The 26,432-nt window shown below is 37.6% G+C and overlaps 1 protein-coding gene across 3 annotated transcripts in view; it reads right to left on the reverse strand.

Moving 5' to 3' along the window:
• The window catches only part of VSNL1 (visinin like 1), a 90,036-nt gene that overhangs the window by 24,054 nt on the left and 39,550 nt on the right, over window positions 1-26,432 (reverse strand). For 2 of the 3 annotated variants that reach the window (XM_069850468.1, XM_069850469.1), the window contains exon 2: window positions 24,496-24,662. In XM_069850468.1, the coding sequence (XP_069706569.1) occupies window positions 24,496-24,657 (162 nt within the window). In that variant the 5' untranslated portion in view covers window positions 24,658-24,662. The remainder of the gene's footprint in view (window positions 1-24,495; window positions 24,663-26,432) is intronic. The other variant, XM_069850470.1, reaches the window with a different exon arrangement.

Genomic DNA, 26,432 nt, shown 5'->3' on the forward strand with positions numbered 1-26,432 from the left:
TTTATATGTTCTGCTACTCTTCCTTCAAGCAATGTAATTAAAAGAACCTGCTTAGGATAATTAATTTGCAAACAGGTTGGATGAAATGGGATTGTATCCCAAAGGCTTTTTCAGCATTAAGTGAAACTTCTTCTTCAAGCATACTGTAATCTAAAGTCTCCTGTACATCAGCTTCTCATATTTTGCATTTTAAAAGGTCTTCATTTTGAAAGGTGCTACAGTTGGCAGCCCAGTTCTGCTGGTGTAAACCTAGATCATATGGCTCATTCTGCAAACCATGTCCCCACGAGTATCCAGCCTCTGAGCAGAGGGAGGCCGCCCGGTTGAGCTCTTCCGTATTGAAGAGTTTTCACTGAAATTGACCTATGTTCCTCAAAACTCCTCACCTCAGCTTATCTGAAACAACAACCAGGCATTTCAGATGTTAAAGGGAATACTGCAGTCAGTCCTGCATATCCAGCCAGAGGAACCCTGAGAGAAAAGGGAGGGAGGAACACCTTTCCACAGGGAGCAGATGTGACCTCTGCTCCTGAGTGACTGCTTAGACCAGCTGTGATCATTACCACAGTTCTTCCCACTCCACCAAGGCCTGGCATTACTCCTCCATCATGTCCATAGGGACAAGGACATAGAGACGGGTCCTTTAGTGCATCATCCTCACTGGCACCTGTTCCACTTGCACGGCTGAGACATCACCCACAGCGTCTAGCACAAAGTGTACCCACAGGACCCTCTTTTTCCCTCCCCTGCCTGTGGAGAGGGCTGTGAAGCCACATACACAGCTCCAGCCCTTCTGAGTGCTCCCTATAATTAACAGGCTACTAACTGAGACATCCACACTTACCTTTTTTAATTATTTGGGTTTTTTTTGACCAAGAACCTGTCCTCTTTGGTCTGCAGCAGAGAGATTTCAGATTTCTTTAGCTCCATTTTGTGACAAACTCATTTCCAAAGAGTGATAAAAAAATCCTTTATGGCATTAACAACTTAGCTCTAGAGACCTTTAATTTCAATACAATCGCCACTAGCTGATAACAGCAGGCAAATGGAAAGCCCTACCCCCAAACCTCATTTAAAGCTGATCATCCCAGATTAAAAAGAAAGATTATTTTAATGATCTAACCTGAGAAAAGATTGGGTATTTTCACAAAGACAGAAGTACATGATGTGACACTGATGGGCAAGTGATGCAGAAAACACAGTCCAGTCTCCTTTGTCGAAATCCTTCAACCACCTGAATTTACATGGGGACTAGCAGACTTGAAGTCTGGCAGTGCAAGTGATACGGATTATTCTCTACTAAAAGACTGATATGTTGTAGATAATCACCTATTAAAATCAGCTATCAAGCAAACAACAGTCATTTAGCAGCTCATGGTTTCTAATAATTATATGATATTGCTTGCCAATCTCATTTCTATTTAAGCCCTAGTTTTATTGCTTTCATAAGCAGCAATTTTCTAATATAAAACTATACGATTCATAGGTAGTGCGTAGTGCTGCTCAAGATATCACTGATGAGGAACATTTGGGAGAGAAGTCAATAGAATTCATGACTGGAAGGAATGAACATACATGAGGCTGTCTGAGACACTGAACTGGTCATTCCTCGAAAATCAGGCATGAACCCCAGCTAAATGTTGACCTACCAATGCTTCTAAAATGTGGGGTAATTTGAGCAAATTCAGTTATTAAAAATAGATATTACCTTTATTAATGAAGTCCTCTTCCACACACACAATCACTGTATCTCGCCACTGGGGAGTTAAGAGAGATATCACTACCAAAAAAATTTGAAAACAGTCTGCAGTGCATACCTGAAGCTTTAATTTACAAACTTATAGGGATGTTTATCAAGTCCTGTACATATGGCTGTTAATTACAATCTACTAGGTTTTAAGCAATAACTTTAAAATCAGAACGATAAGACAAAATATAATGTAATATATTATTTCTTATTTAAACGTATTAGAAGAATGGGAGAGAAATAAGAAGTTGATTGCTTCCCTAGGCTTCAAAATCTTAATTGAGTTATTATCAAATACTTTACTAAACTCTTTAATAATTGAGTTTCATTATTAACTGCAATTTTGATCAAATTATTAAACTTGTTAAACAGGGGACAGACAACCTCTTGAATGACAGACTTGGATAATTCATCATTACATCTCACAATCGAGTGCTCACGTGCATTCTCTGATAAATAAGAAGGTTTCAGTGCATGTTTGTGTCTTTCCTCCGTGGGAATATTAATAGGCATGACTGGCCCGATATGGATACTTTTTATATAAAATTTGTAGGTTTTTTCTATGTGCATGTGTGGAGACTTTTATTCCTCTGTCTGAATTGCATGAATCATGGACATCATAGATTCAAAGCTTATTAGGGGAAGTCAGAAAAACAGATGGGATCATGCACACAGCTCAATCACTTATCTTTATTTCCTTGAGAAAGGAGACAGCAAATATTGTCCAGACAGATATAAAATGATAGACCAAGCAGTGACTTTGGTCAGAAGCTCTGACACAGGACAGACCAGTGCTGCTCCTCTTTGTTCAACATAAATGTGGAAGAGGTTGAGGGAGACTGACAAAAACACATTAATACCAAGTGTCAAGGAGACCTTAATAGGAATTTGGAAAACAAAGTTTAAACACTCTCGAGTACTGAGAGTTTAAATAAGGGTAAGATTCCACCTCAATACCCAGCACACTTTAAAGCACTACACTGGGGGCTATTAGGGAGAGAAACACTGTTTTTCTGGAAGGCTTGAATTTGCTATGGTTCCTTTTGCCAGGAAGGGGTCTCTGCTCTGGGATTCAGGAACTGATGAATACAGCCATCTTCAGCCCAGGTTACAGAATGCAATGTTTCCTAGGAGCAGGGCTTAATCTAAATCTCCCTCCTGGACATTTCTTATCAGAGAAGCAGCTCTCCCCTGAAAATATTGTCTGAAGTCTCAGGTCACCTACCCATTGAGCAGGCACCTAGATACACATCTTGTGTCAAGAAAAAAAAGAAAAATTATTTCCTCTGCAGTCTGTCTGGTTGGGTCAATTGTGTATTTTCCTGTTTATTTAACAGTTACATTATGCTGGTACATCCAGGACTTCTTGTGAACATGTGATTTGCACAAATTCTTCCCAACAGAGAACTTTCCTCCTGTGCAGATTGGTCACGTTACAAACCAGAGTGCTCACAAGCAATAATTGGCAGTTCTTTCTTGGGAAGCACTTCATGTCCCTTATGCAGATTGTTAGCACTTCAGTAGCACTTCTGAAGCCAGAGTAAAACACAGGGGTGTTTAAGACATAGTTCTTCATGCTGAATCATCCATGTCAGGTCCATCTTTCTTGTCCAAAGCAGATAAAGTATGATTTTCTCACTAGTTGGCACTGGGAAAAACAGATCAAACCCAAACAGACATACTGTAATAAATGGGACCCTGACTTGTAAAAATAAGACTTGCCGTGCTCACAGCAACAGCTCACACAGTTCACTGATCACACACATTACACGCTGAGCCATCCACTAGCAACTGAATGCAAAATAACAACCACACATTCTTGGTTGCACAACATCGTGGAGAGATAGCTTACTGACTTCACTAAGCATTCTGGCTGGAAAAGTGGTTTTATATACAACAGTAAGATGTCTTTTGAAGATTAAGCCAATGAGAGGAAGACATTCCCTTAATGAGTTCAAATATTGCTTCACAAGACTAGCCAATGATTTATTTCTTCATAATTTAGACGGGTGGTTCTCCGGAGGAATTAAAGGTTGTTTTGACTGCAAACATGGCAAGTTTTGGACTATTTTTTTCCTTCTAACTGTCCATTACCAGAACTGTCCATCTGACTATGACTCTCCCTCTGTTAGCAGACCATTCTTATTTTACCAATAGATTATTCTAGCAGTAGACTACTCCTATTGTATCTGTAAGTGAAATAGCATTGCCAGCTTCACAGCACTGTTTCTTACTCCTTCAACACAGAATAACAATTTGCAAGGACACTTTGGGGAGACAGTTTGAAAAGAGCGGGAGTAACGACTACTTGTTTTTTCTGGATCTCTGCTGCAGTCCCAGCTCCAAAAGCTGCCGGTTCAGGAGTGATAACATAATCCCTGTCTCCCAAGGAGTCTTGGCTGGGGTCACCGCAAGCACAGCTGCCAGCACACACATTGCTCTCGGAGCAGATGCAGTAGAGGCTCTGCTATCACCCAGAACCAGTGGGATTAAAGGGTTCATACCCTTTGCTAGTTAACCCAGGAACACAGTTCCTCCATTCTCCACTTCAACGGGGTTACTGAGAAGAATGATAAATGGTTGCCTTGACTGATGTCATCCAGATGCATTTTTTTTAGAGAATCATAGGATCACTTAGGCCGGAAAAGACCCTTAAGATCATAGAGTCCAGCTGCACACCAAACACTATCAACTCTAGCACTAAACCATGTCCCTAAGTATCACATCTATATGTCTTTTTTGTCTGTTTTGATTTTGGTTTTACTTGCAAGTGTTTTATTTGTGACCCATGATGCTACTTAGCCTTAGGCTTATCTTGCATTTCAAATACTCCCTGGGTACATTAGCTCAAATTCTTTCAGTTAAGTTAAAACACGTGAGCCCAGGTGAGAGCTTTAATGGAAGTGCTGGCATAAGAAGTAATCAAATTATTTAGAGGTTTATTTTTCTTCCCATGGCTTTTCTCCACTGGTGCCAGTGACGCAACTCCTTATTCCAAGCACTTCAGGTTGGTGCCTTCAGGCACTGCTATTCAAGGAGTAATAAGATCTGCCTTTATGAATCATAATACACGTGAGAAAAGGAAAAGGTAGACATATTCCTTGAAATATCAATTACTGCTCTGAGAACAGCAGCAAGATGTTCAAACAACATAACTATTGCTTCTCCTTACATCTACAGATGAAAAGACAGTTAAGGCTGAGGATATGTTGTCCTTTAAAACAACATTAACATATTATATTCAACAAAAACAATAAAGTATTGTAAGACACAGACATCCAGAAAATGCAATTAAAGACTCTGCATGGATATTTAAGAGAGCTGTTGCAAAGGCTGGTTTTATCCAAGGGGGACTGTTTCCTGAAGGTCCTCTGTAATCAACAGAGAGTGACAGGTTTCACATGGGGTCAAATCAGAGACCTTAAATGAGATCTTTGTTATGGATGATCCTGGCAAGGAGCCTATCTCTTCTTTGTAATTGTAAAGAAAACTAGGAGACACTTATTTCTCATTTGTTGAGGGGCTGTGCTAAAGTCTTTGAAAAGTCAAATAAATGGTATCAGTTGGATTATATCCATGCCTACTTAATTCTTTGAAGATGTCAAAAAGGTGAGGGAGGAATACATAATGTTGACTCTTGCCCAGCAGACTGTAAATACATAAATCCCAATGCATGAATTGCAGATTTCACATAGTGATGCTGATGGGGGAAATACAGCTAAACTGGACGTAGCTACCTGGGTGCTGCAGTAAAATAAAATCTGTGTTCTGTTAGACTGAATCATTGATTTAACCTCATTTCTGTATGTCACTTTTTCCATTTCACTTGCCAATTTTTTTCTTAAAAATACAGTGTAGTTTTATTACAGAAAGATAAACTAGTCCCAAATTTTCTAAATTATATTGCAAATTCAGTTTTCTATTCTTGTTTTCCACAGCCACAAATGTGTTAGTATCATTTCTTCTGCATAGTATTTTGTTTCATTGTTTTTCACAACCTAAATATTTTGCCCCAAATGTCGCAACAGTTTTGTTGCCTTGTTCCAACAGTTTTGTTAGTAAAACAGTGTGTACCAAAGTACAAGAAATACAAGCAAAAATGCTTTGTTTCTTACAACTCTACTGTTAAGGGATTACATGTATACACATTATTTCCAAATAAACTAAGGGAACTAAGAAAGTATTATGAATTTGCTGTATAAACTGTCTGTCTAAGATGACATTTTATGATGCTATATTTTCATCAGACTGCATCTTGAATTTCAGAAAAGAGAAACCATTTTGTGGGAAACTTCTCTTAAATGCGTTAATAGAAGCAATTATATGTTTTACTTGACTTGTAGCATTATTTTAAAGGAGGGGATGACTTAAAGAATTATAAAATGACTTCAAAAGGAGAGAAAAATAGGAACAAAATTCAGAGGAAAATAATGAACTTCTGCTTCTGTTGTACATTATGAAAATCTGACATTTTCTCTGTCCTAACAGTTTGAATTTGTTCATTGACAGCATTCTCCGTCCTATAAAAAACTATCTTTACACTGTTAACACCATGCCAACACTAGCGCAGAATTCATCTACCTTCCCTGTCATTTCTACCTGCAGCCTTCGTGGCACCTCTTTTTTTCACCGTACCAAGGCACAAATGTGGATCAGCCCTTTACTTCAAGCAGTGATGTTGTCTGTAACACTACAGTTGTGAGCAAGCACTATTATGCGCTCTTCCACTGCATAACCACTGCAGCGTATTTCTTCCTCTTCAATATGCCTTCTATAAATCTGTCTGTGGCTACTCAAGGCTTGAAAATGGTCAGCTGGCATTTGGGTTGTGAATTCTGGGGCTCTTGGTGTTGTTACATTATTCGCTTTTCTTCTTGTGGTTTATTTTCACACATCTACCACCTCATCCTTAAATGCAGACTATAAGGACTGCATGGTAAAGACAATCTTTGTGCCTTGGGCTGGTACAACACCACTCATAACGCACCCTTAGACTTAAATGCTAATGCCACCAACCGCGACAGCATTTCTAACATCCAAACCATTTTTTAGAAACTCTCTCACCCTGTCAAGCCAAAGACATGAGACCAAAAACACTAACAGAAAAGAAAGTCAAACAAGTCTTTGACAAGCACTTGAGACTGACTCATTTCTTATCCAAATATAATACATCTGTCTTTACAAGAAGATGCAAAACCACTGTACAAAATAGTATGAATCAAAATGGCTCCATTTAGGCATACAATATACATTCAATTAAGTTTTCTTTTTGATGTTTTCCCTATTCTACCCCGCCGCCCCACCCCCCCAGTTATCTAGCATTGCATGTAGACCTTACACTTCATGGTAAGATTTGGCAGAGCAAAACCAATGTGGCAACAGTTTACTTTCAAGAACAAGTCACCTGAATATAATAAATTGATTTACTCTCTGAATTAATTCATTGATTGACTCTCTAAACACATTCTACTTCCACATCCATGTTCCTAGAATGGAACTATTCCTTTTATACCTCCATGTTTCCCTGTTTTTCAAAAACACATTCTTCTCTTGTTATTTTAAGTGTATTACACATCTATATTTCTATCCATCCTTTTTACAGACCTGGGATTTAAATCCAAGCTTTGGCAGGTAACTCAGCCCTGTTGCTTAGCAGCAGCTGAGACGCATGTAAATGCAATAATGGAAATTCTCGCGGTTACAAAAGTAGAAAGCTCTTGCCTGCTAAAAGCGGATGTTTATAAATTAGCTAGAAACAGAGCAAGTGGCAATATTAGATTAGAAAAATTCTTTCCAAACAAAACCTTGAATACAAAGCCAACCAGCCCAAGACAACCTAAATAATAGAGAGACTGAGGTTAAAAAAAAGAAAGCACAAGAGTCAATATTTAATTATGATTGGTTTTATGTATTCATCACTCCAGTGTTTTAAACATCCTATGATTACCTGTAAAACTGACTACCGTCCATTTCATTTAATGGGTGAAATAACGGATTCATGAAAGTCAACTGCAAAACTTTAACTGCCTTTATAGAACTGGGATTTCATATTATCTCCAGTCTTTCAATTAAAACTTATTTTTAAATGTTCTGATGCAAGTGTCTATGTGAAACCAAACCCAACTACTTACCACTCCACATCTGCTTAAAAAATTTTTTTGCTTTAATTTGTATTTGACAGGTTCACATGCTCACAGAAATGCATATTACAACTGAAGCTTCTTAATTCCATGCTACCATCATCAACGAGAAACCAAAAATGATCTCTAAATAGAAAAAAAAAAAGATAATGATCCAGATTAATGATGAGGGCTGTCCCTTCCCACATTGGCTTAAGTATCTTTGGTATTGCTGGTGTGTAGCAGCCTAGAGAGTTCTGCCTATGCTCTTCATTTGACTTAAGGCTCAGTTCTTTGCACATGTAGGATGTAATTTATCTTATGCACCTAAATCGTCTAAGTCTAAAAGACAGCTAGGACACTTGAAAATCCTTTTATAGTGAATGGAAAATAGCATTACCATTAATTTCTTAAAAAAAAAAAAGAAATCTGATTAATTTCTTTGAGAACTCTCTTTCAGTCCATTAGCTATTAAGGAAACGACAGTGGTTTTCTGTAAGGCAGACCAAATGAATAATCCTTTGGAAATGCCTCCCTTCTTCCACTTGCTCTAGTTAAGCCTAAAGAAGAAACTAGCCTTCAGATGGTAAAGTTAATCTGAACCCTTACATCTGTGGTGAAGGTCAATGGCAAGGATGAAGGTGACTAAATAAGCAATGACCTGGTGGAGAATGTCCTGGATTTTAACTCACAAGCTCTTGGTAATATCCCCAAAGGTGCTAATAATCTCCTGAAAACTAACTTATGTCCATTTCCACCTCTAACACAGACTAATTCTTATAGTCTGTAATGGAGTCATTTTGATACACAGATCTTGTTTGGCACTCCTACCAAGAGATAATTTAAAACATCATACTTTAGTTTACTGTGCCATGTTACCAGAGCTCTAACTCCATTTGTTGTTTATACATCTCAGATTTAAACATTGCACAACTCTGCTCAGCAGAAAGGAAGAAATAACGGATTTACCTATTCTCAACATTCAACAAAAGGGTTTATTTATTCCAGCTGAACACCATTTATTTGTGATTTTTTTTCTCCCTTCTAAATATGGTGATTTTTCAGACTGTCTCATTCATTTCTTATTCATTTCCATCAGCTGTGTCTCTGGGTCCCATGAGAACACTTCAGTTCTGTTGCAAGGCCCAGAAATACGATAATCAACAAATATTTCTAGGTCAAATCCATTGTCACAGTGTCAGCGTGTTCATGAGAAATACCGATGCAATTAAACACAGATTTGCCACTCCATCTATCAGAAAGGCATATAAAATACAGTTTGGTTTCTGTAGAGCTTTTTAAATTGTCCCCCCCTTGTGAAAGATAATCAGTTAATGAAGAGCTGAACCTGGAAAAATGCTTAATACTTCCATGGTGTTTTGCATTTTCCTGCTGTACAAACATTAACTGATTAAGCTTCACAATACCCAAGTGAGGATTGGAAAGAAGCATTATTATGATTATATATTATAATTATACTGTCTCATTTAGAATTTCCTGGCTTATGACTTTTAAAGTGATTATTATAATTATCATAAAACTAATAAAAAGTCAGAAACAACCTTTTTTTTCATATGAATTCGCTCTAAGGTAAGCAAAGAAAAAGTTACAGATGCCTAAAAGCACAATTTTTCTTCATGTGTCCCAGCTTCTATTTTTCCTTCATCCACCTGAGTCCACAGGATGTGGTCATGCTCCCACCAGAGGGAAAGAAAAAATTGCAAAGAACCACAGGGGGTCCTTGATTTTAGTGACAACAAAAAAATGTGAAGTTGACTTTATCTCTGTGATTTTTACTATTTGTAAGAAAATATTACGATATCTTAATGTAATTTTTTTTGATATGTTCAAAACAACATTATAAAGCCTCTATGATATATTGCAATCGGGATTAAGAATTTCTTTTTTCTTCTTTTTTAATTATGTAGTATAGACCTAACAGTACTAATGTACACACAATGAGTCCAACAAAAAAGAAGAAAAAGCAGTACCCAAAAAACCACACAATATTGCTTTGTTGACAGCTGCTTGGAAAAGAAAGAAGTTTAAAGATCTGATAATATCAAGCAGGTCAGGCCAAGATTTCCAGAAGATTGACAGGAAGATCAATGTTCCTAACCTGCAACCCAGAAACCACCCAGAACACTACTCAATCTTCTAGGCTGCCACCTTCTACCTGCATACCCCAACCGTGCATGGACATGGTGCTCAGTTCATCTGCCTGTCAGAAAAGGAACTTGCCATCAAATTCCATAATATAACTTCTTCTCTGCAGCAAGTTGCCAATACAGTCCTTGTGCTAGTTGTAGATAGTGTTTTGACTGTACTTGCCTCTTGACACTAGAAAGACCATCTGGCTAAACAGATGTGGTAATCTGATTTGTTTGGCCAATGAACTGAAAATAAACCCCACAGTGGCTTGAATGGGAGTTCCCAGGAGCGCCCAGTCCAGCATCTTCTCTTGTGCACTTTCAGATGCTGTATTTGTCATTTCAAGATGAGCTTTGAAACAGATTATTTGCTTGTGAAAGTTACCAAGAGAGAAAGAATTTCCACACAGAAGACAAAAAAAGAGGTGAACATATTGTCATCACCAAAAAATCAGTTGTAAGGCCATCTGTCATTCTTTTGCAGAGTAAATTGTATCTTATAGAACAAAAAACTGGTAAAATGCAAGCCAAATCTTGGTCCAACAAGAGGTGTCAAATCTTCCCATTTGAACAGGACCACTGGCTATTCAATCTGTTAATTAAAAAAACCTTATTTAAAGACTACAGTACAATTCATCTCAGAACAATTATTACAGATGTATAACTTTAAACATGGAGTGGAGTGGAATGGAATGGAATGCATTGCCTAGAAAATGTCTCCATGCTGACATTCTCTCCATCATCTATCTTAAGGTTTTAAATCCTTAGGTTTATAAAAATACACATAATTTTAAATCTCCCAAGGTCTACCACAAATTTACATTTCTTCAGCCTCAATTTCTTATCTTTATAATTTCCTTTCATTTCATAAAACTGTACTGTTTGACACCACCACTGTTCATATAACTGTCATTACTGCCAAAAAAAATCAAAATTAAAAAAACAGAGAAAAAAAATCTGTGCCGTAGTAAATTAGAAAAGTATACGTTCAAAGATTAAAAGGAAGGCATTTTAAAAATCTTTCTGAAACATTTAATTTTAGTTCAAGTAAAAGAGTCTGGATAGTTCCATTTCTTAAGGTGTTTCTCAGCTCCATTAACAGTGAATAAAGAACACTCAGCTATGCACACTCATTTTGCTCTGCTATGCATAATCTTGCCAGAGCTTGTAGACTTACATTATAGAAAAGTTTTCAGCTACAGGGTCCTCCTTTGCAAAAAGAACTGGGCTAGCATCCTGATATTGGACTGCCCTTTTCTTAAGGTAAAGAAAGAGACAAATTAAAATAAGCTGACCAAGCCCACACCATAGGCTGAACGAGCAAAGCCAACACCAAACTTCTTGTTATGTTGAAGTAACAGCAGCCCAAAAAAGCAAAGCTGCAGAAATTCAAAAGGTGGAGAAGAAAAAGACAAAGGACTCTGACTCCCTGACAGGTAGGACTGTACAGAGCCTTGTGGATGCTAAGGTTGCCTCTTTCAGCCTGCTCCTTGAAGGAAGGCGCTCTGCTCCTCAGGGAAGAAAACTTTTGCTTTCTTATTATATTGCATCCTGTGAATTTACCCTGTGGTAGCCAGAATTGAGAACCTAATAGAGTAAATGAGATTTAACAACTGAAATTCACTTTTAGTCCATCACGGATTATACTAAAAAACTATTCTTACTTTGGCCAAACTCTTACCACAATAATGCTTCCACTTTACTCTCTGTGTGACTTGTACACTGTTACATCTCCCTTTTTTTATACAGTAAAAGGAATTACACGGTAACTAGGGACTGCTTCTCTTGCAAAGAGGTTCTTTCCTTTCCCTTGTTGTTCTTTTGGCTCCAAGACATACATTCTTGTCTGTACGGTAACATGACTTCAGCTGTCCCTTGACCCAGCTATTACACCAACGTAGTGGCAATAAAACCTGGGAGAGAGTTCTTCAACCAGTGAGCTACATGAACTCACTGACATTGCATATGTACAGGACTTCCATGGAATTTTTATACCATTACAGAACTTTACATAAAAGGGAAAAATAAAAAGGTAAAAAGTGTTCTTTTTCCGTGGTGTACTCGCAGTGACACAGGCCATCCCACAGAAATCACTGGCCCTCTTAGGACCACATACTTGCTCTCACAGCATTGTATGTAGAACAATATTTCTATGAATCTGGAAACTTAAATATAGCCTGAAGTATTCTGGCAATATGTAAAACGTACATGCATCAGCCCGGAATAAATGACAGCAAAGAAAACGATTGAGATGAACAATCACATGAACATAAAGAACATTAAGTACATGTATAGAAAATGGAAACAAATAACTGAACACTGCCTGAAGGCAAATACTATTGGCGATAATGTAGGGATAATGTTTTCATAGGGATTAACTGTTCTGAAGCACTATCCCTGTGTGTAAAGAACAACATACTTTTTATTCAGATAGGTTGATTTGGCAGCCTCTTCATTGCTAGCAAAAACTGTTGACTGCGCCTGTGGAGGAAAAATTCCACCCTTGGATAGCCAGAATGCAGTTCTTTTATCTCACACTTATAATTGCCTGCTGGATAGAGCTCAAAAGCTAATTTCCTACTGATAGTCCACTTCTATAGGATGCCTATTAGAAGTTTGTGTTCCAAATTAATCATTTTCAAAAGTCTTTTATGAATTTGACTATGCATTAATGTAATTTTTGTACTGAATGTGTTAAATTCAGCCTTTTGAAACAAGTTTGATTTCTTTGGCAAAATGTCATTATTCTTACAGAGAGGTAAAAAGAGGTACATTACTTTAGAAGAAAATGCTGAATACAAAGACATATATTAACCTTTTGCTAGGATTATTTTTTTTTACTCAGTTTTACCACCCTGGACCTGCTAGTGATGTTCTACATGAGCAACTTGATTTTCTTAAAGTGAAAACAGGTTTTTTTTTACATGCTTCTTTAGAATATGTGCTCTCTTTCATGATTTTTCATGTTATAAAGATACCCCAGGGTAGCAGACACAGGAGGATGAGATTGTCCATATTCTCTCTTCTCTTAGCCGTATATTAGAATAACCCCAGAGTTCACATGTCTATGAAAGCAACACCAGTCCCATTAAACATTAAACACCATTTTCTGCTATACAGAAAAACTCCAGGGGAAAAGAATCTTAAAAATAAATGATCAGTTAGACTAATACACCATAGGGGCTAATTTGTAGTCCAGAGTTTTTAATTCTAACGCAAGGCCACAAATTTTTTGAGTTTCCTTTGTCATAGACTGTATTTAGCTTTAGCAAGAATAGATTATTAATAGATAAATAATTCTTCAGGCCAAAATTAACATAGCACCCTTACAATTAAATATTATTATTATAAACTACCATTTTCAGAATCCTATTTTATATAGCAGCTTTTCTTCAAGCTTAAAAAAAGAATCACAGAATAACCACAGAATAACCAGTTTGGAAGAGACCCACCGGATCATCGAGTCCAAGAAGAGACATCAGATATGATTTTAAGAGCTGTTCTAGACGTTAATCACATTTTTCTTCCAGGCTTTTTAAGACTATATACTAGAATTCAGAAAACATACCTTTGTCAGGCCTATTGCTATCTGAAGTATTACTTTTCTTTAAAAGTAAATCAAACAACCAAACAAATGCCATGTATGGACATTATGTTTTTAAAAAAGTCAAATATTGGAAATTATGACTTCCTAAATTAATAGATATAGTCTTAAGTCATCCCTTGTTCTGCACAAATCAGCAGAAGAGGACGTAAAATGAAAATTGTGTATGCAGTATCATTACTGTGAAGTTGATGCTCAGCCATACCTGTGTGGCTTTAGATACACATGAAACTGTATGACTGCATTCCTCCAAGAAAACTTTGGGATTTGGTCACCACTAAGCAACTGTGAACTCAGTGGTGGATTACCATCTAAGTGACTTGTCCTAATCAAGAAACAAGAAAAAAATTAATGTGTGTATATAATGTTTGTTCCAAGTTAACCAACTCACAAGACTCAATGGGCTGAAGATGCTTTGCAGTGAGCTGTAGAAACTGAACCCTGAGAAAAAGGAGATATTGTTTTACTTCTGAATGAAGTTAGGAGCATTAATGGGAGTACAGGGGACAGCACCCAACCAGCCAAAGCACCACCAATATCAGTGACAGGGAAACTGGGTAGCAGTAATTTAGTGGGAGGAACAACCACATTCCTTCCCGCCAGAGCTAAGGCATGTGTGTGTGTGGGCAGGGAGACTCTGAAGGGAACTAAGGACATCTGCATTTCACTGGGACCACATCCAAAGAGCAACACCTTCCAACTGCCTGTGCTTAGCAGCTGGCTGAAAAGCCGTTGGCCGGAGTTCATTCTGGTGAAAACAGATCCATGCTAGAAGGAGGATGTCTCCCAGAGTAATCTGCAGGCTTTACCTGTGATGTCCTCTGAGGCTTTCACAGCACATATTTTTTGTTTTAATTGGTCCATTCTTAGACAACTCCGTTACACAGTTTAATCACATAATTATCTGCACTGACACATATTATAAAATTAGGCACTGTAATTGCTACATTAATAAACACCAACACAATTAAAAATGTTTCCAGTACCAGAACAGCATTTAGAAGAGGGACACAGATCTAGTCAACATGGATACAAGAACGAGCCTGCGAACATAAAAGCAAATTCAAGGACTGGTCCTTTTCATCTGCTCTTGTGTATTTGGTATCAGCACTAGAGACAGGAATCACATAGCCAAACCTCATAGATCTTGAAATAGGGCTTTAACCATCTCCTAGTTTGATCGGTTTGATAGGGAGGAGCAATTTTTTTTTTTTTAATAGCTTTGTTAACATGGAAGTAATCCTCAACTGACTTTATAGAATCATAGAATCATCGAATCATAGAATAGTTTGAGTTGGAAGGGGCCTTGAAGATCACCCAGTTCCAACCCCCCTACCATGGGCAGGGGCACATCCCACCAGATCAGGCTGCCCAAGGCCCCATCCAACCTGGCCCTGAACACCTCCAGGGATGGGGAAACCACAACTTCCCTGGGATAACTTTGATATTCACTTCGAGGTGAACTGTAGTGTTGATTTACACTTCTGCTTATACTGTTTCCCTGGACTGCAGGTAGATTTTATTTAAAGCTGCATACTCAGTTCTGGGCTATCTGTGTAACCAAACAGTCACACTTCACAACTTCTTATACAGGTGGATTTCACACCAACCTCTTCTGAGAATCTTTCATATGTATTTTAGCAAAATGGCAAAATCTCTCCCATTCTGAATTTTGTTGTGTTGATTACTTTATCTTCCAAACCATATGTTTTTCTCATTTTGTTTTGTTTGTGAGTGAATATAAAATTAAGATAGCTAGCTAATTCTCATTCCAAGTAGCGGTAAGTCATCTCAATTCAGCAATCAATCGGTTTGTCGGTGCGAACAGTCTATTCCTATGAGCCTTAATTAAACATGAAAAGATGGAAATTTACTCTCATTGAAGAAAAAGAAAGTTGATATCCCAAGGTACTGGAAATGTTCAGACTATGATTAGTAAAAACCTGATCAGAATCTCAACTAATGTCTACACGATAATAAAAACTGCATTTAGTTTGGTAACTAAGCAAGCACCCGAGTGCCTCTCCATACCATGGAACCTGAAAAAAACCCTAATGTTTCATTACCTGCATAGCTATAGCTACCCACAGCAGCATGCATTGCAATGGCAATAGTGATTTGCCATCTCAAAGTACCACAAGCAGATAGAGCAGGCTGAGACGTAATGTATGGCTGAGAGCGCCATGGTCCAGACCTATCAGACCCCTTTAATTTTTGGAGTATTTATACCCAGCTACAGTGACTCACGCCTATCCATCTAGGAAGCTCTGGAAGTACATACCACTAAGGTAATTTAATTTTCTGAAGGACTGATTAGTTCCTCAGGAGGAGAGGTGGAGCTGAAGATGAGGCACCAGAGTCAGAGACATTGCATCATGGTGAAGGGTCTTGGTTAAGAGTATTATGTTCCCATCCTTACCTTATGAAACAAGAATGATGTTTCCAGCCCCAGGTATTGTGTATAAGCAAGATATTGGAAACAGACTTTGATACTACAGGAAAACAATCAATGTTTTAAAACAAAATACTTTATATTGTATTAGTTTATTCCAGTGCTGAAATGAAGTGCCTTGGTTTCAAAAGCTCCATCAGAAATCCTTTAATACCAAACAGCTTTTTTAAATTTTTTTTTAATATTTTAAGCAAATGGAAGTATTTATAGTTCAAGAAACGTGACAATCTGAAGTCCCTGAAAAACCTTCATACACTTCGTCTCAAGTAATAAAAACACATACTTACTAGCTTCAGAACATGTTTTAGGATGATCCAGTTTTCCAAATCAAAGTTACTGAAGACCTAAAATACATATTTCCGCTAAGATATGGTCACAGTTTCAGTGTAGAGTGAGGTCACAGTGCAGATCTAGAGCAGACATTTGATTAAAGTCTGGCCAGAAGTGTCACCTATAATGTGCATCTGTGATCCCAGGAAGTCATTCCCAAGGCATTTTGTAGGAAAAAAAAAAAGTTAATTCCAAAGAAATAAAATCAGGCCCATTTCTATTTTGATTCATGAAATAATTTCAGCCTTGACCTTGCCAAAGACATCAAGCAAGTTGTTTAACCTTTTGTATTTCAACTGTCCATGCATAGTATAAAGACTTTATATGCTACCTTCGTGGTTATTTTATTCAGATTGCAAGAAAAGGGAATGTGTCTGAAAAAATTACTGTTGCTATCACCACTTCCTCTCTCCATTGCACATCTTCAGGGGTTTTCACTGGTTTTGTGAAAGCCCTTCCTTGTGATGAGAAGGGGGGCACTGAGGTGGTATGAAGGGAGATAGGAAATAGGAAATTTTAGGAGGAAAAAACACATGATGTCTTCAATGGGTTGGGTAAAGGTTGTGAACCACTGATGAGTCTTGATGAATGCTCTGAGGACTACTTAACAATGGGAAAACAAGCATTTTTACAGCAAACTGGAGACCTGAACACCATAACAGCTCTGGGACTCAGTGCTATTTTTAATCTGAGGTCTTTGATAGTGTGTGTTAACGATGGCTCTCTCCCTCTGAGTTACACCACTCCTGCTGTATTACCCTTCAGGGAAATCAGTGTTCTGTTACAAATAATTACAGTATCCAGAATTCTTCATTTTGATTTCTCTGAGGAATCCAGCACACAGCACAGGTGAGCTGTAAAGGAACAAGGTCTCTTATAAAAATGCATGATAGTTTTTGGAACTGGTGAGTTTCCTTCAAAATAAAAGACAAAGTAATTTGCATGCCATTGTTGGAAAATTTACCCAGCCTGGATTATTCTATTGGGCTGTGTTGGAAACTAGGACACATGGTGAGGTTTTGAAGCATTCCACTCTGGATAGTTTTGCTCTGGCTGGACATACTCTCTTCAATGCTTTTGACCTGATGTGTAGTTTAGAGTGCCTCCAGGACCGCATATAACCACGGAACTACAGAACTATTCAATATTTAGTAACAATCAGAGGTTTTTACTAAACCCTCACATACTCATGTATTCGCTGACTCTGTAAGCCCAGTAGGATTGCTTTTTGGATTCATGTGACCATCGCTTCTGCCTCTCCCGGAGAGTTTTCAGCATATGTTACTGAATTGTTCAAGCATCAGGAAGATTCATCCCACTGGCCTCAATACTCCACAAGCTGCTGTTTGGAGTGATTAAGATTTAACTATTTAGATTTCATCTCTTAGAATTGTCTGAGTTCCTAATTTTCTAGATTTAGAGTCTCCAGAGATCGTCTGGAGGATATGGGCCATTATCTGCTCTGCAACAGAAGCAAAGAAAACTATATTTTAGCCTTTAAAATTAGCTGCTAGCCATAATGCTGCAAGAAGAAATAGACTTTTCCTTCTGTATCTCTGAAGCTGTTTTTGTACTAACTTCAGAACCCTTATTCTCACCACTCATCCATACCGACTTATTTTTTAAATAACTGCTGCCTTTAAATGACAACTTCACAGGTGATGAGAAAAAGTCTTCAGAGTCTAGATCCAGGTTCCAGCCCAAGGAACTGGATGTTAATGGTGCTTGCACCATTCTTCACAGGACCCAGGTGTCATGAATGTAAACAATTTCAAGAGCTCAGTGCAATCTTAAATGCTTAAGTAAGGATCAGGAATGAAAATTCCCATTAGCTTCACTGAGATTAGGACTTCAGTCTAAACTGACTCCATTCTATGTTGTCAAAGGCTCTAGGTATCCAGCATTGTGATTTACAGCCATATTTTCAGAATTGTTCACTACCCAGTGTGCTGGTCCTCTTCTGAAAATGACTGTTTTCATTTTACTTAGCAGCTTAGAAAAGAATCTGTGTTTATTTATTTTATTTTATTCTTCAGTATGGCTGCTGATCTTTAAAGCTCTGTTTACTAAAACCAGATTTTAAAAGATGTTCCATAAAATTATATTAAGTCAAGCCATTATTTTTCCTGGGATCAGTGCAGATTAAAAATACATTGCAGAAGTGCATGTTACCAGTATCCTTCCCTCCTCCAAACCATTCTGTCAGCTTCAAAGTTAGCACTGCCTTCAAGGTTTATTGGTTTTGGTTTCATATGTAAGAAACATTCTGGCCCTTTGTTTTAAAATTCATGCAGCACAATTTCAGCTTCTGTTTGAAACATATAATAAACCTCTTATGTGGCTTCCTAGTAGACCTGTATCTTGGCACAGCACCTGCCTGTTCAAATTTATAAGGAGAAGGAGGAGGAGGAATAATGGCAAAAGCAGTTTTGCATGGAAAACATCCAGGTACCAAGACCACAACTTTTTTTTTTTTTTTTTTTTTAACAAGTATGAAAAGCAATTGCAATCTCTTTTGGTTTTAAAATTATCAAACTCCAATTTTAATACAGGTTTGGAGCACTAAAAATATACTTCCTCCTGAAAAGTTGTCCCCTGTGATAATGTTGGACCACAAATACATTTGCTTTTCAGCATATTTGCTTTGGGATTCTGCTATGTTAATTTTCCTTTTACAGGAGCTTTCACTGCAGTTCTGGTGAAAGGCTTTTTACTGTTGAGGAGCATTTTGTTTCCAATGATTTTGCTATAATTGTTTCAGATGTGCTGATTTGCATTAAGTACTTAAGGAATGCACTAAGAATCTTTACCTTGTAGATTGTTCTACAAATCTCTGCAAAGCAAAACTTCCATTGATGTCAATCGATGTTACTGTTATTTCTTTTTAGCCTCCATTTGCCTACCCATACATATATGCTACTTCTTATAGAGCCACTTGGTACTGTCCCTGGATCAGAGCTATTAATTTCTCTACTTGTTTACATCAAATGCTATTTCCAATTGTCTCTAATGTAACAATAATATTTTGATTATTCCACAGAGCTTTAAAAATTCAATAACTCTGCAGTAGTACTAACCTGTTTAAGGATTTTTTACAGTTATGTTTACAAATAAATACACATGAAGTTTTCTGCGTTGCGGTTAAATTTAGGTGGGGCATACAACAAGCCTACTCCTGTACTGTCCAGGAAGGCCGTTAGCACCCCAGATGTGATCTTCGGGAAGGCAGCAAGAACATGTGCTAAAATCATCATATGAATAGATACATCAGTATTTTCGATAATCAGTGTGATTTCAAGAAGTGCTGTATTTCTTTAACAAAACAGAATTGGTAGGATATACCTAAATATATTAATTACATTAGGTATAATATGCCTAATATTGGTATAACATATCTAAAAAGTACTCCTATTATAGAGAAAACTTAAGTGGCCAAACTGCATACATAAAACCAGCACAGCTGTTCCAGTTAAAAGAGATGATCCCAGGAAAAGCAGTTTCTGCCAGTGCAACTGCATCTATGTTAGGGGCATCTGTAAACACAGCTGTGCTGTTCTGGAATCCCACTGCTTCACAGCCACTGAAAGCCTGAAACACAGCCCTAACCTAACATCTTGAGGGGCATTGTGCCATGTTTAGAAAGATGTTATTCTGTCTTGAAAATCTGCAAATATACCCACTTAAATTTCAACAGATTTTTGAGATTCTTCTGTTGTACACATATTAAAATGAGGGATTGGATATCAATACCCTTCGAGGCAGAAAATGTGAGATAGAAGCCAAAAATATGACAGATCATTTGATTGCAATTAATCAAATAGCATGACTATATTTTTTTTCATTTAAATGTTATCTGTAAAACCCCCAAACTGAGCTAAATAATAGATGTGCAATAAATTCACAAAGTAAATGGTGTTACTTAATGCTAGCATTCTATCATGATCACTCCCAACCCTACCCTTCCAGTGAAAGGACTTGGTGCTTGTTTCTGTTACTAATCTAGAGGATATGCTTCTCATGTTCAGTGACCCAGTTCCAAGATGTATCACAATATAGAAGCCTATTTTCCACTTAATAAACATGCATAATTCCTGTGAACATTAGCACCGATTATGCACACTTACACACTCTAGGGCACATCATCTAAACCCAGTGAATTCAAAAGATCTAAAGGAAAATGTATTTGGTCCTCTAGACTGCAACAAACCCTACAGAATGACAGGAACCACCCAGAATATTTTATTGTTATATTTTATTTTAAGGACATTTTTGTGTATTAATTTCTTCAGCTCTCTGCCCACAATGGTAATGATGTTTTAGGTCAGATAAAGAAATTCAGGATTTTTCAGGACAGAAAAGAAAGAAAATTAAGAAAGAAGACAAGGATTAAGATCAATGGTTAGGATATTATCTTTGAAGATGGAAACTGTAGGTTCCAGCCTGTCTGATGCTACTTATCACTATTTCCTGAAAAAAAAGAGGTTGATTAGGATATTGCCAGCAGCCCAGAAAGACATCTCTTATCACAGGTAGAGTAATGAGAGGATGAGCAGTGCAGATTCAAACTCTTTATAGGGACATGATCATTGATTCAGAATTTCCTACAGCTTGAAAAGTACTTCAACCACTGTGGTAAAGAGAAGACATTCACATTATCTTAATCTAAGAGATGAAGAAAAAGGACTCCAGTCACTTGATTTCACTTTGCCTCCTAATGTCCTAAACAGTTCTCTGCAGGAGAGGTTTGAAATATGCAACTCCCATATGACAACAGATGCATATACCCTGGAGAAATGTAGAGTTTGATATCAATTGCCGTCCTGAGCATTACCACGTGGGTTTGCATTGGCACATTTGTTTGCAACATGCTGGCTTGAGTTTCAGCTTCCTCAGAATGATACCTACAGATTTCTCCCTCTCCCACGCTCTGTGTAGACTGTTGGGACAGCTAACTCCATGTTTCGGCATTTAGGTATCTTTGTGTCTCCAGGCTTACAGTATAGGAACAATTCTTCAATAAACTATTTCAAAAACTGCTGAAGTATTCACCTCATTCACCATCAGAGAGGGAAACATGAGCCCTAATAGCTTGTCACAGATTCTGGATCCCAAGGAGGATGTTAGATTCTGACAATGATAAATACATGATAGTATAAAGTATATTTCTACCTATTAGCTGCTTACTTAAAGAGTTGTTCTTGACTAAATGTTTTTATAGACACTTCCACTAAAAGCGCTGCCAATAATTTTTCTGTAGAGTTCACTTGCATAACTGCTATTTATATTAAGCACTGCATGATTTGTTTTCATAATGGAAACTTCAATAGCAAAGGCTTCAAAACCAAGCTAGAGTAATTCCCCCTTTAGTCAATACAGTCTTCATGAACATCAGTAAGCAGCACAGTACAACTGATGCACATACACAGAGTAAAAGAACTGCGGACCTGACATCCACATCACACATGTTCTAGATGTTTTACTTCAGATCAACTCTAGCTTGCTAGCAGGCATTAGATACAATAATATATTAGGTGTGATCCCAGGACATAACTTCTAGCCATATTTAATCCAAAAAAGTGCAATTTCTGTGCCCCAAGATCATGCACACCCTTCTGTAATTATCATGGAAGAGAAGTAAGCAGAGATAACCAGGAAATTAATCTCAAAATATTGCTCCTTATATAATCTAACCCGGTTTTGCTCTTCAGGCTGAGGATATTTTCTGCTGCATGTGAGTAAAAGAACTTTTCTTTGCATCTTAGACAAACATCCTCTTATCAATACACATCAAAGTGCACCACACACGTCTCATGAACAAAGAAACAGTGTCACCCTAAGAAAATGTAAATCTGAACTGAAGGTAAGTCTCATATTCCTTTTCCAAGAAATAATCTTGGAAATAACCTATAAAATCCAGTACAGAGCAATAGATAAATGTCATCCCTCCTGACTCCCAACTACAAGTTCACACAGAGGAATTACTAATCAATCCATTCTTCATCAATTTTCACCCTGAATATGCATTAAAGAAACTGAAATGCTGTAAATGTAATCATAACAATTTGAGTTTCCTGCTGGTGGCTCCTCCTGGAAAGATCCCATTTTGCATCTGACGTTTTATCTGCAGCCAGAAGACAGTGCAGGCAGAACATCCCACACAGGAGAAGTCATCACCACTGACTATTAGCTCCTTGGAAAGCCCAGGGCCAGTATTTTACATTCCTGTGGCAGAAGGAGAAGTAAAGCTCTGGATTTACTACAGCCAATCATATTTCTCCTCTGCAAAATTAGTATTTCATCTTTTATATAGACATTATATAGAGAATTACAATAAGCTTGACTAAGCATGCAACAGTACCATTACAGAGCAGATCTCAAACTATGTAAGTACCAAAGCAAGTGAGACAATCTTATTTGATGTGCATATCTAAAAATACATGAGGCCATGGAACTAAAAGTCAGATATTGCAGCTAAATAACACTACAGAGCTATGTCCAGATTTCAAGAGTAAAATACTGCTGTGCTCTTCACATTCTCTTTTGCACTACCATTTTTTGCAAACATGATATTGAATTTACTCTGTGATATTTCTTTATGATCAAAGTATCTTGTGAAATATCTGTGAACACGTCAAACATCCCTTTGAAGGAGGAAGTCCTAACAGTTTCAAGCTTTTTTTCAGACGCTATCTTTCCCCACCACACACAAAATTGTTAAAGAAAGAAAATAAAAATCCCTTTACTGTGATTTCCCAAAAAGAAAGTAATGATTTCTAAAAAGTTGAACACTTGACGTACTTTATTAGGAACCCTTATTTTGTAAAGACCATTTGCTTTTCTCAGAAACACGTATGAGAAATAATTAGATGTCTGATGTTGCTGGATGTGCACCAAGAACTGTTTAAAAGGGAAGCTCTAAATTAGCAGGCAAAACCAAGTATAATACCTGAGGCAGTAAAAATTCTTTCATCTGAAAATAACAGTTATTACAAAGTCAGTTGTTTAAGAAAGGGATTGTGAGGCAACATCTTGAGCTATAAATATTAAAATATGAAGACAGAAGCTTATTTATGTAAGCTGATGTTAGCAGCCTTTGCTAGACCATTCATTAGAAAAAAAGCAGGCTAGGCAATAACTTGCAGTGTACTCTGGTTCAAGGCTGAAAAATTAAGGAAGGGACTGTAGGGTACATGTAAGGGAAAAAGAGAGTTCCACTTGTCTGCAGAAATTGTCAGTCCTCAATATTAACTACTTACATTTGAAAGCCTTTTTTATTTTTATTCAGCCTCACATTGTATCTATATATACTGTTCCAATCCTACTGCTCATCACTGCCATCCAATGTTTTCCTAATTAAAATTACTTTGAAGTCTCTGACCTTTAGGCAGACACTTGATTTTGAATTAAAACATAATTATCTTTGTGACATGAATACCCTTCTTATGTTGCCCCCATGCTCTTCTTGCTACAGAATAAATACATAATACATGTAAGGAAAAGACTACATTGAACTTGATAAAACGATGAAAAATAAGAAGAAAATAAACCAAGCAGCCTGGTTTCCCTTTCCTTTGCAACGAGGGAAAAGAGACAGTCGGGAAAAAATAAAGACAATACTTAAAATTTAGAGAAAGAAATACTTGTGTGCACTACGTATTTTATCTGCAGGAAGTACATCATGAAATTTCACCAGTTTTTCTGAAATTGAAAGGACAGGCTTGTATATGAGTGGCTCCAGCAGTCACAGCTGATATTCCAGTGGAATTACACAGTTACAGCACCGTCTATTGAACAGGACCACAACTATTTTTGAAGGTGAAAGAGGCTGATAAACTGTAGAGTACAGAGAATATATTTCTTGTGAATAAATCACAGCTTTTTTTCCCTAAACTTTTGGTTCTGGTCACTGTAGCTGTATGAACTGCTGGTGTGATGAGGGTAGCACTGCCCATTTATCTCATCGTCTTCACCACTGCTTCTCCTAGCAAATGTATTCCTTAGTCTAAGTGACTGGCTCTTGAAAATACATTTGCTTTACATTACTTTGCAACTTTTTTTACTGCCAAATAATAGCAACTTAATAAATAACTTACTTTTACGTAGAGCTGTTGAAACTCCTCGAGGTTCAGTCTACCACTTGGACAGTCCTTTAGAAATCCTTTGTACCACTGTTTTAGCTCGTGTTCATTGAACTCCGTGCTCTTCACCAGATCCTCCATCACCTCAGGGGCCAGCTTGCTATTTTGTTTCCCCATTCTGCCTTAAGAAGAAATAAATTAATACAATTAGCCAAGTTGCTGTGAATATTTAAAACTGGAATTAGCAACAAAGCTCGAGTGCATCACTTGTTTTTAGTTAAACACATCTTCACAGATTCACTAGTCAACAGGAACCTAAGCTATGTTTGAATATTAGAGGCTGAAATGGTGAAAAAGAAAACATTCTTCTTCCAGTTAGGAGTCTTAAGGCCTGGAGACAGACTGCTCATTTGCCTTCAAGTTAGCTAAATTTTAGTTTTTCTTTACACTAAGGCTGAAAACTATTATTTTCCAATTTCTTTGAATTTAACAAGTACTTTTCACAGATTCAGGGTTGTCCACAGAATTCCTCTTTATCTTTGTCTTGAAAATCTTTCCTGATACGATGCTCATGTTAGTAGCTACTCCTCACAGGCTGTGGACAGACAGGCTCGAAACATACAGCACTAGATGCACTGATGTTCCAAGGGGAGGAAGCAACATTTTTGGTCTTAAAAAATTACGAAGCCAAACAGGAAAAACAAATGTAATTTTTATATATATGCACATATCTGTGCGTGCATATCTATTTATATAGTTATACAAATATATGTACTGTATACTTAATATATAACAGATATTTTATATCCCATCACTGTTAACACTGGAGATATCCACTACATTTGTTATACATATCTTATAAATATCCTTACAAATATTAAACACAAACCATACAGAAGCACAACATATGCTTGTGTGTACAGATAAACACAGTCATTTCAGTACTACTCATGTTGACCCTTTGAGATATTTCCCAGTTCTCTGATGTTTGACCAAAGATATCCTTTGAGAGAACTTTTGAGAAATCCTTTTTTATCTACTTCTTCCCATTATACTACAGTTTATTTCATGACAGGAGATGTCTTTCAGCTATTTTATAATCGGGTGACAGACAGTACTTAACTTGTCCTGCCCAGAACTACAAAGTGATGAATAATTTCTCTCCTGAGCCCAGCTTAGCATTTCCATTTTTATCTCTCAGTATAGCATCTATCGCTAATGACAGCACCACATTGAATGCATTGATTTCTAGCCCATATCACCACCCATTCCTGATATTAATCCATTGCTTTTGACACCTTCCCATTTTGAAGAGGAAGTTTCTTTCTCTTCAGAAGGACAGACTTTGCCCTGTTCCAATGAAACAATATATTTATGTAACTTTCTTTATGGGAGCCTTCCTTTAGCAGGTACAAAGTTAACCTCTCCTCCTGGCTTGTGTGTGACTGACACATCCCCTGGTGCTACAGGACCCGTTGCACCAGATCCCTCTCCATTTAGGCAGCATTCCTCTCTGGTCTGTCCTCACCTTCTTCCACAGCCACCAACCCACCGGGACAACTGGGAGTGCTAGAAAACCCCTTTCCAAGACAACACACAACTTGGCCACATAAACATCCATGACACTGAGAAGGAAGGTGTCTTTTGTCAAAGCTCTCAGTACAAAGTTGGGACATTTTGTCATCAGAAAACACAAAATGCTACAACCCTTTGGGCTAGAAACTCCAGCCAGAAATGTCTCAACGCTTTTTTGACACAGCTGGTTGACACGTGTGGTGTGCTGTGCACAGATATAACTGGAGGTGGAAGTGGGCCACCATTTCTTAGGGTGCTTCCAGCAAGCCGATCCTCCTTCCTCAGGTTCTGCGCATCCTTCCTCTAGCAATGCTGCTAGATGCTGCAGTGCCTTCAGTGCCTTCTTGCTTGAGGCCCTGCATCTTCTCTGAACTACA

This window comes from Phaenicophaeus curvirostris, chromosome 2 (assembly GCF_032191515.1).
Source record: "Phaenicophaeus curvirostris isolate KB17595 chromosome 2, BPBGC_Pcur_1.0, whole genome shotgun sequence".
NCBI classification, from domain to species: Eukaryota; Metazoa; Chordata; class Aves; order Cuculiformes; family Cuculidae; genus Phaenicophaeus; species Phaenicophaeus curvirostris.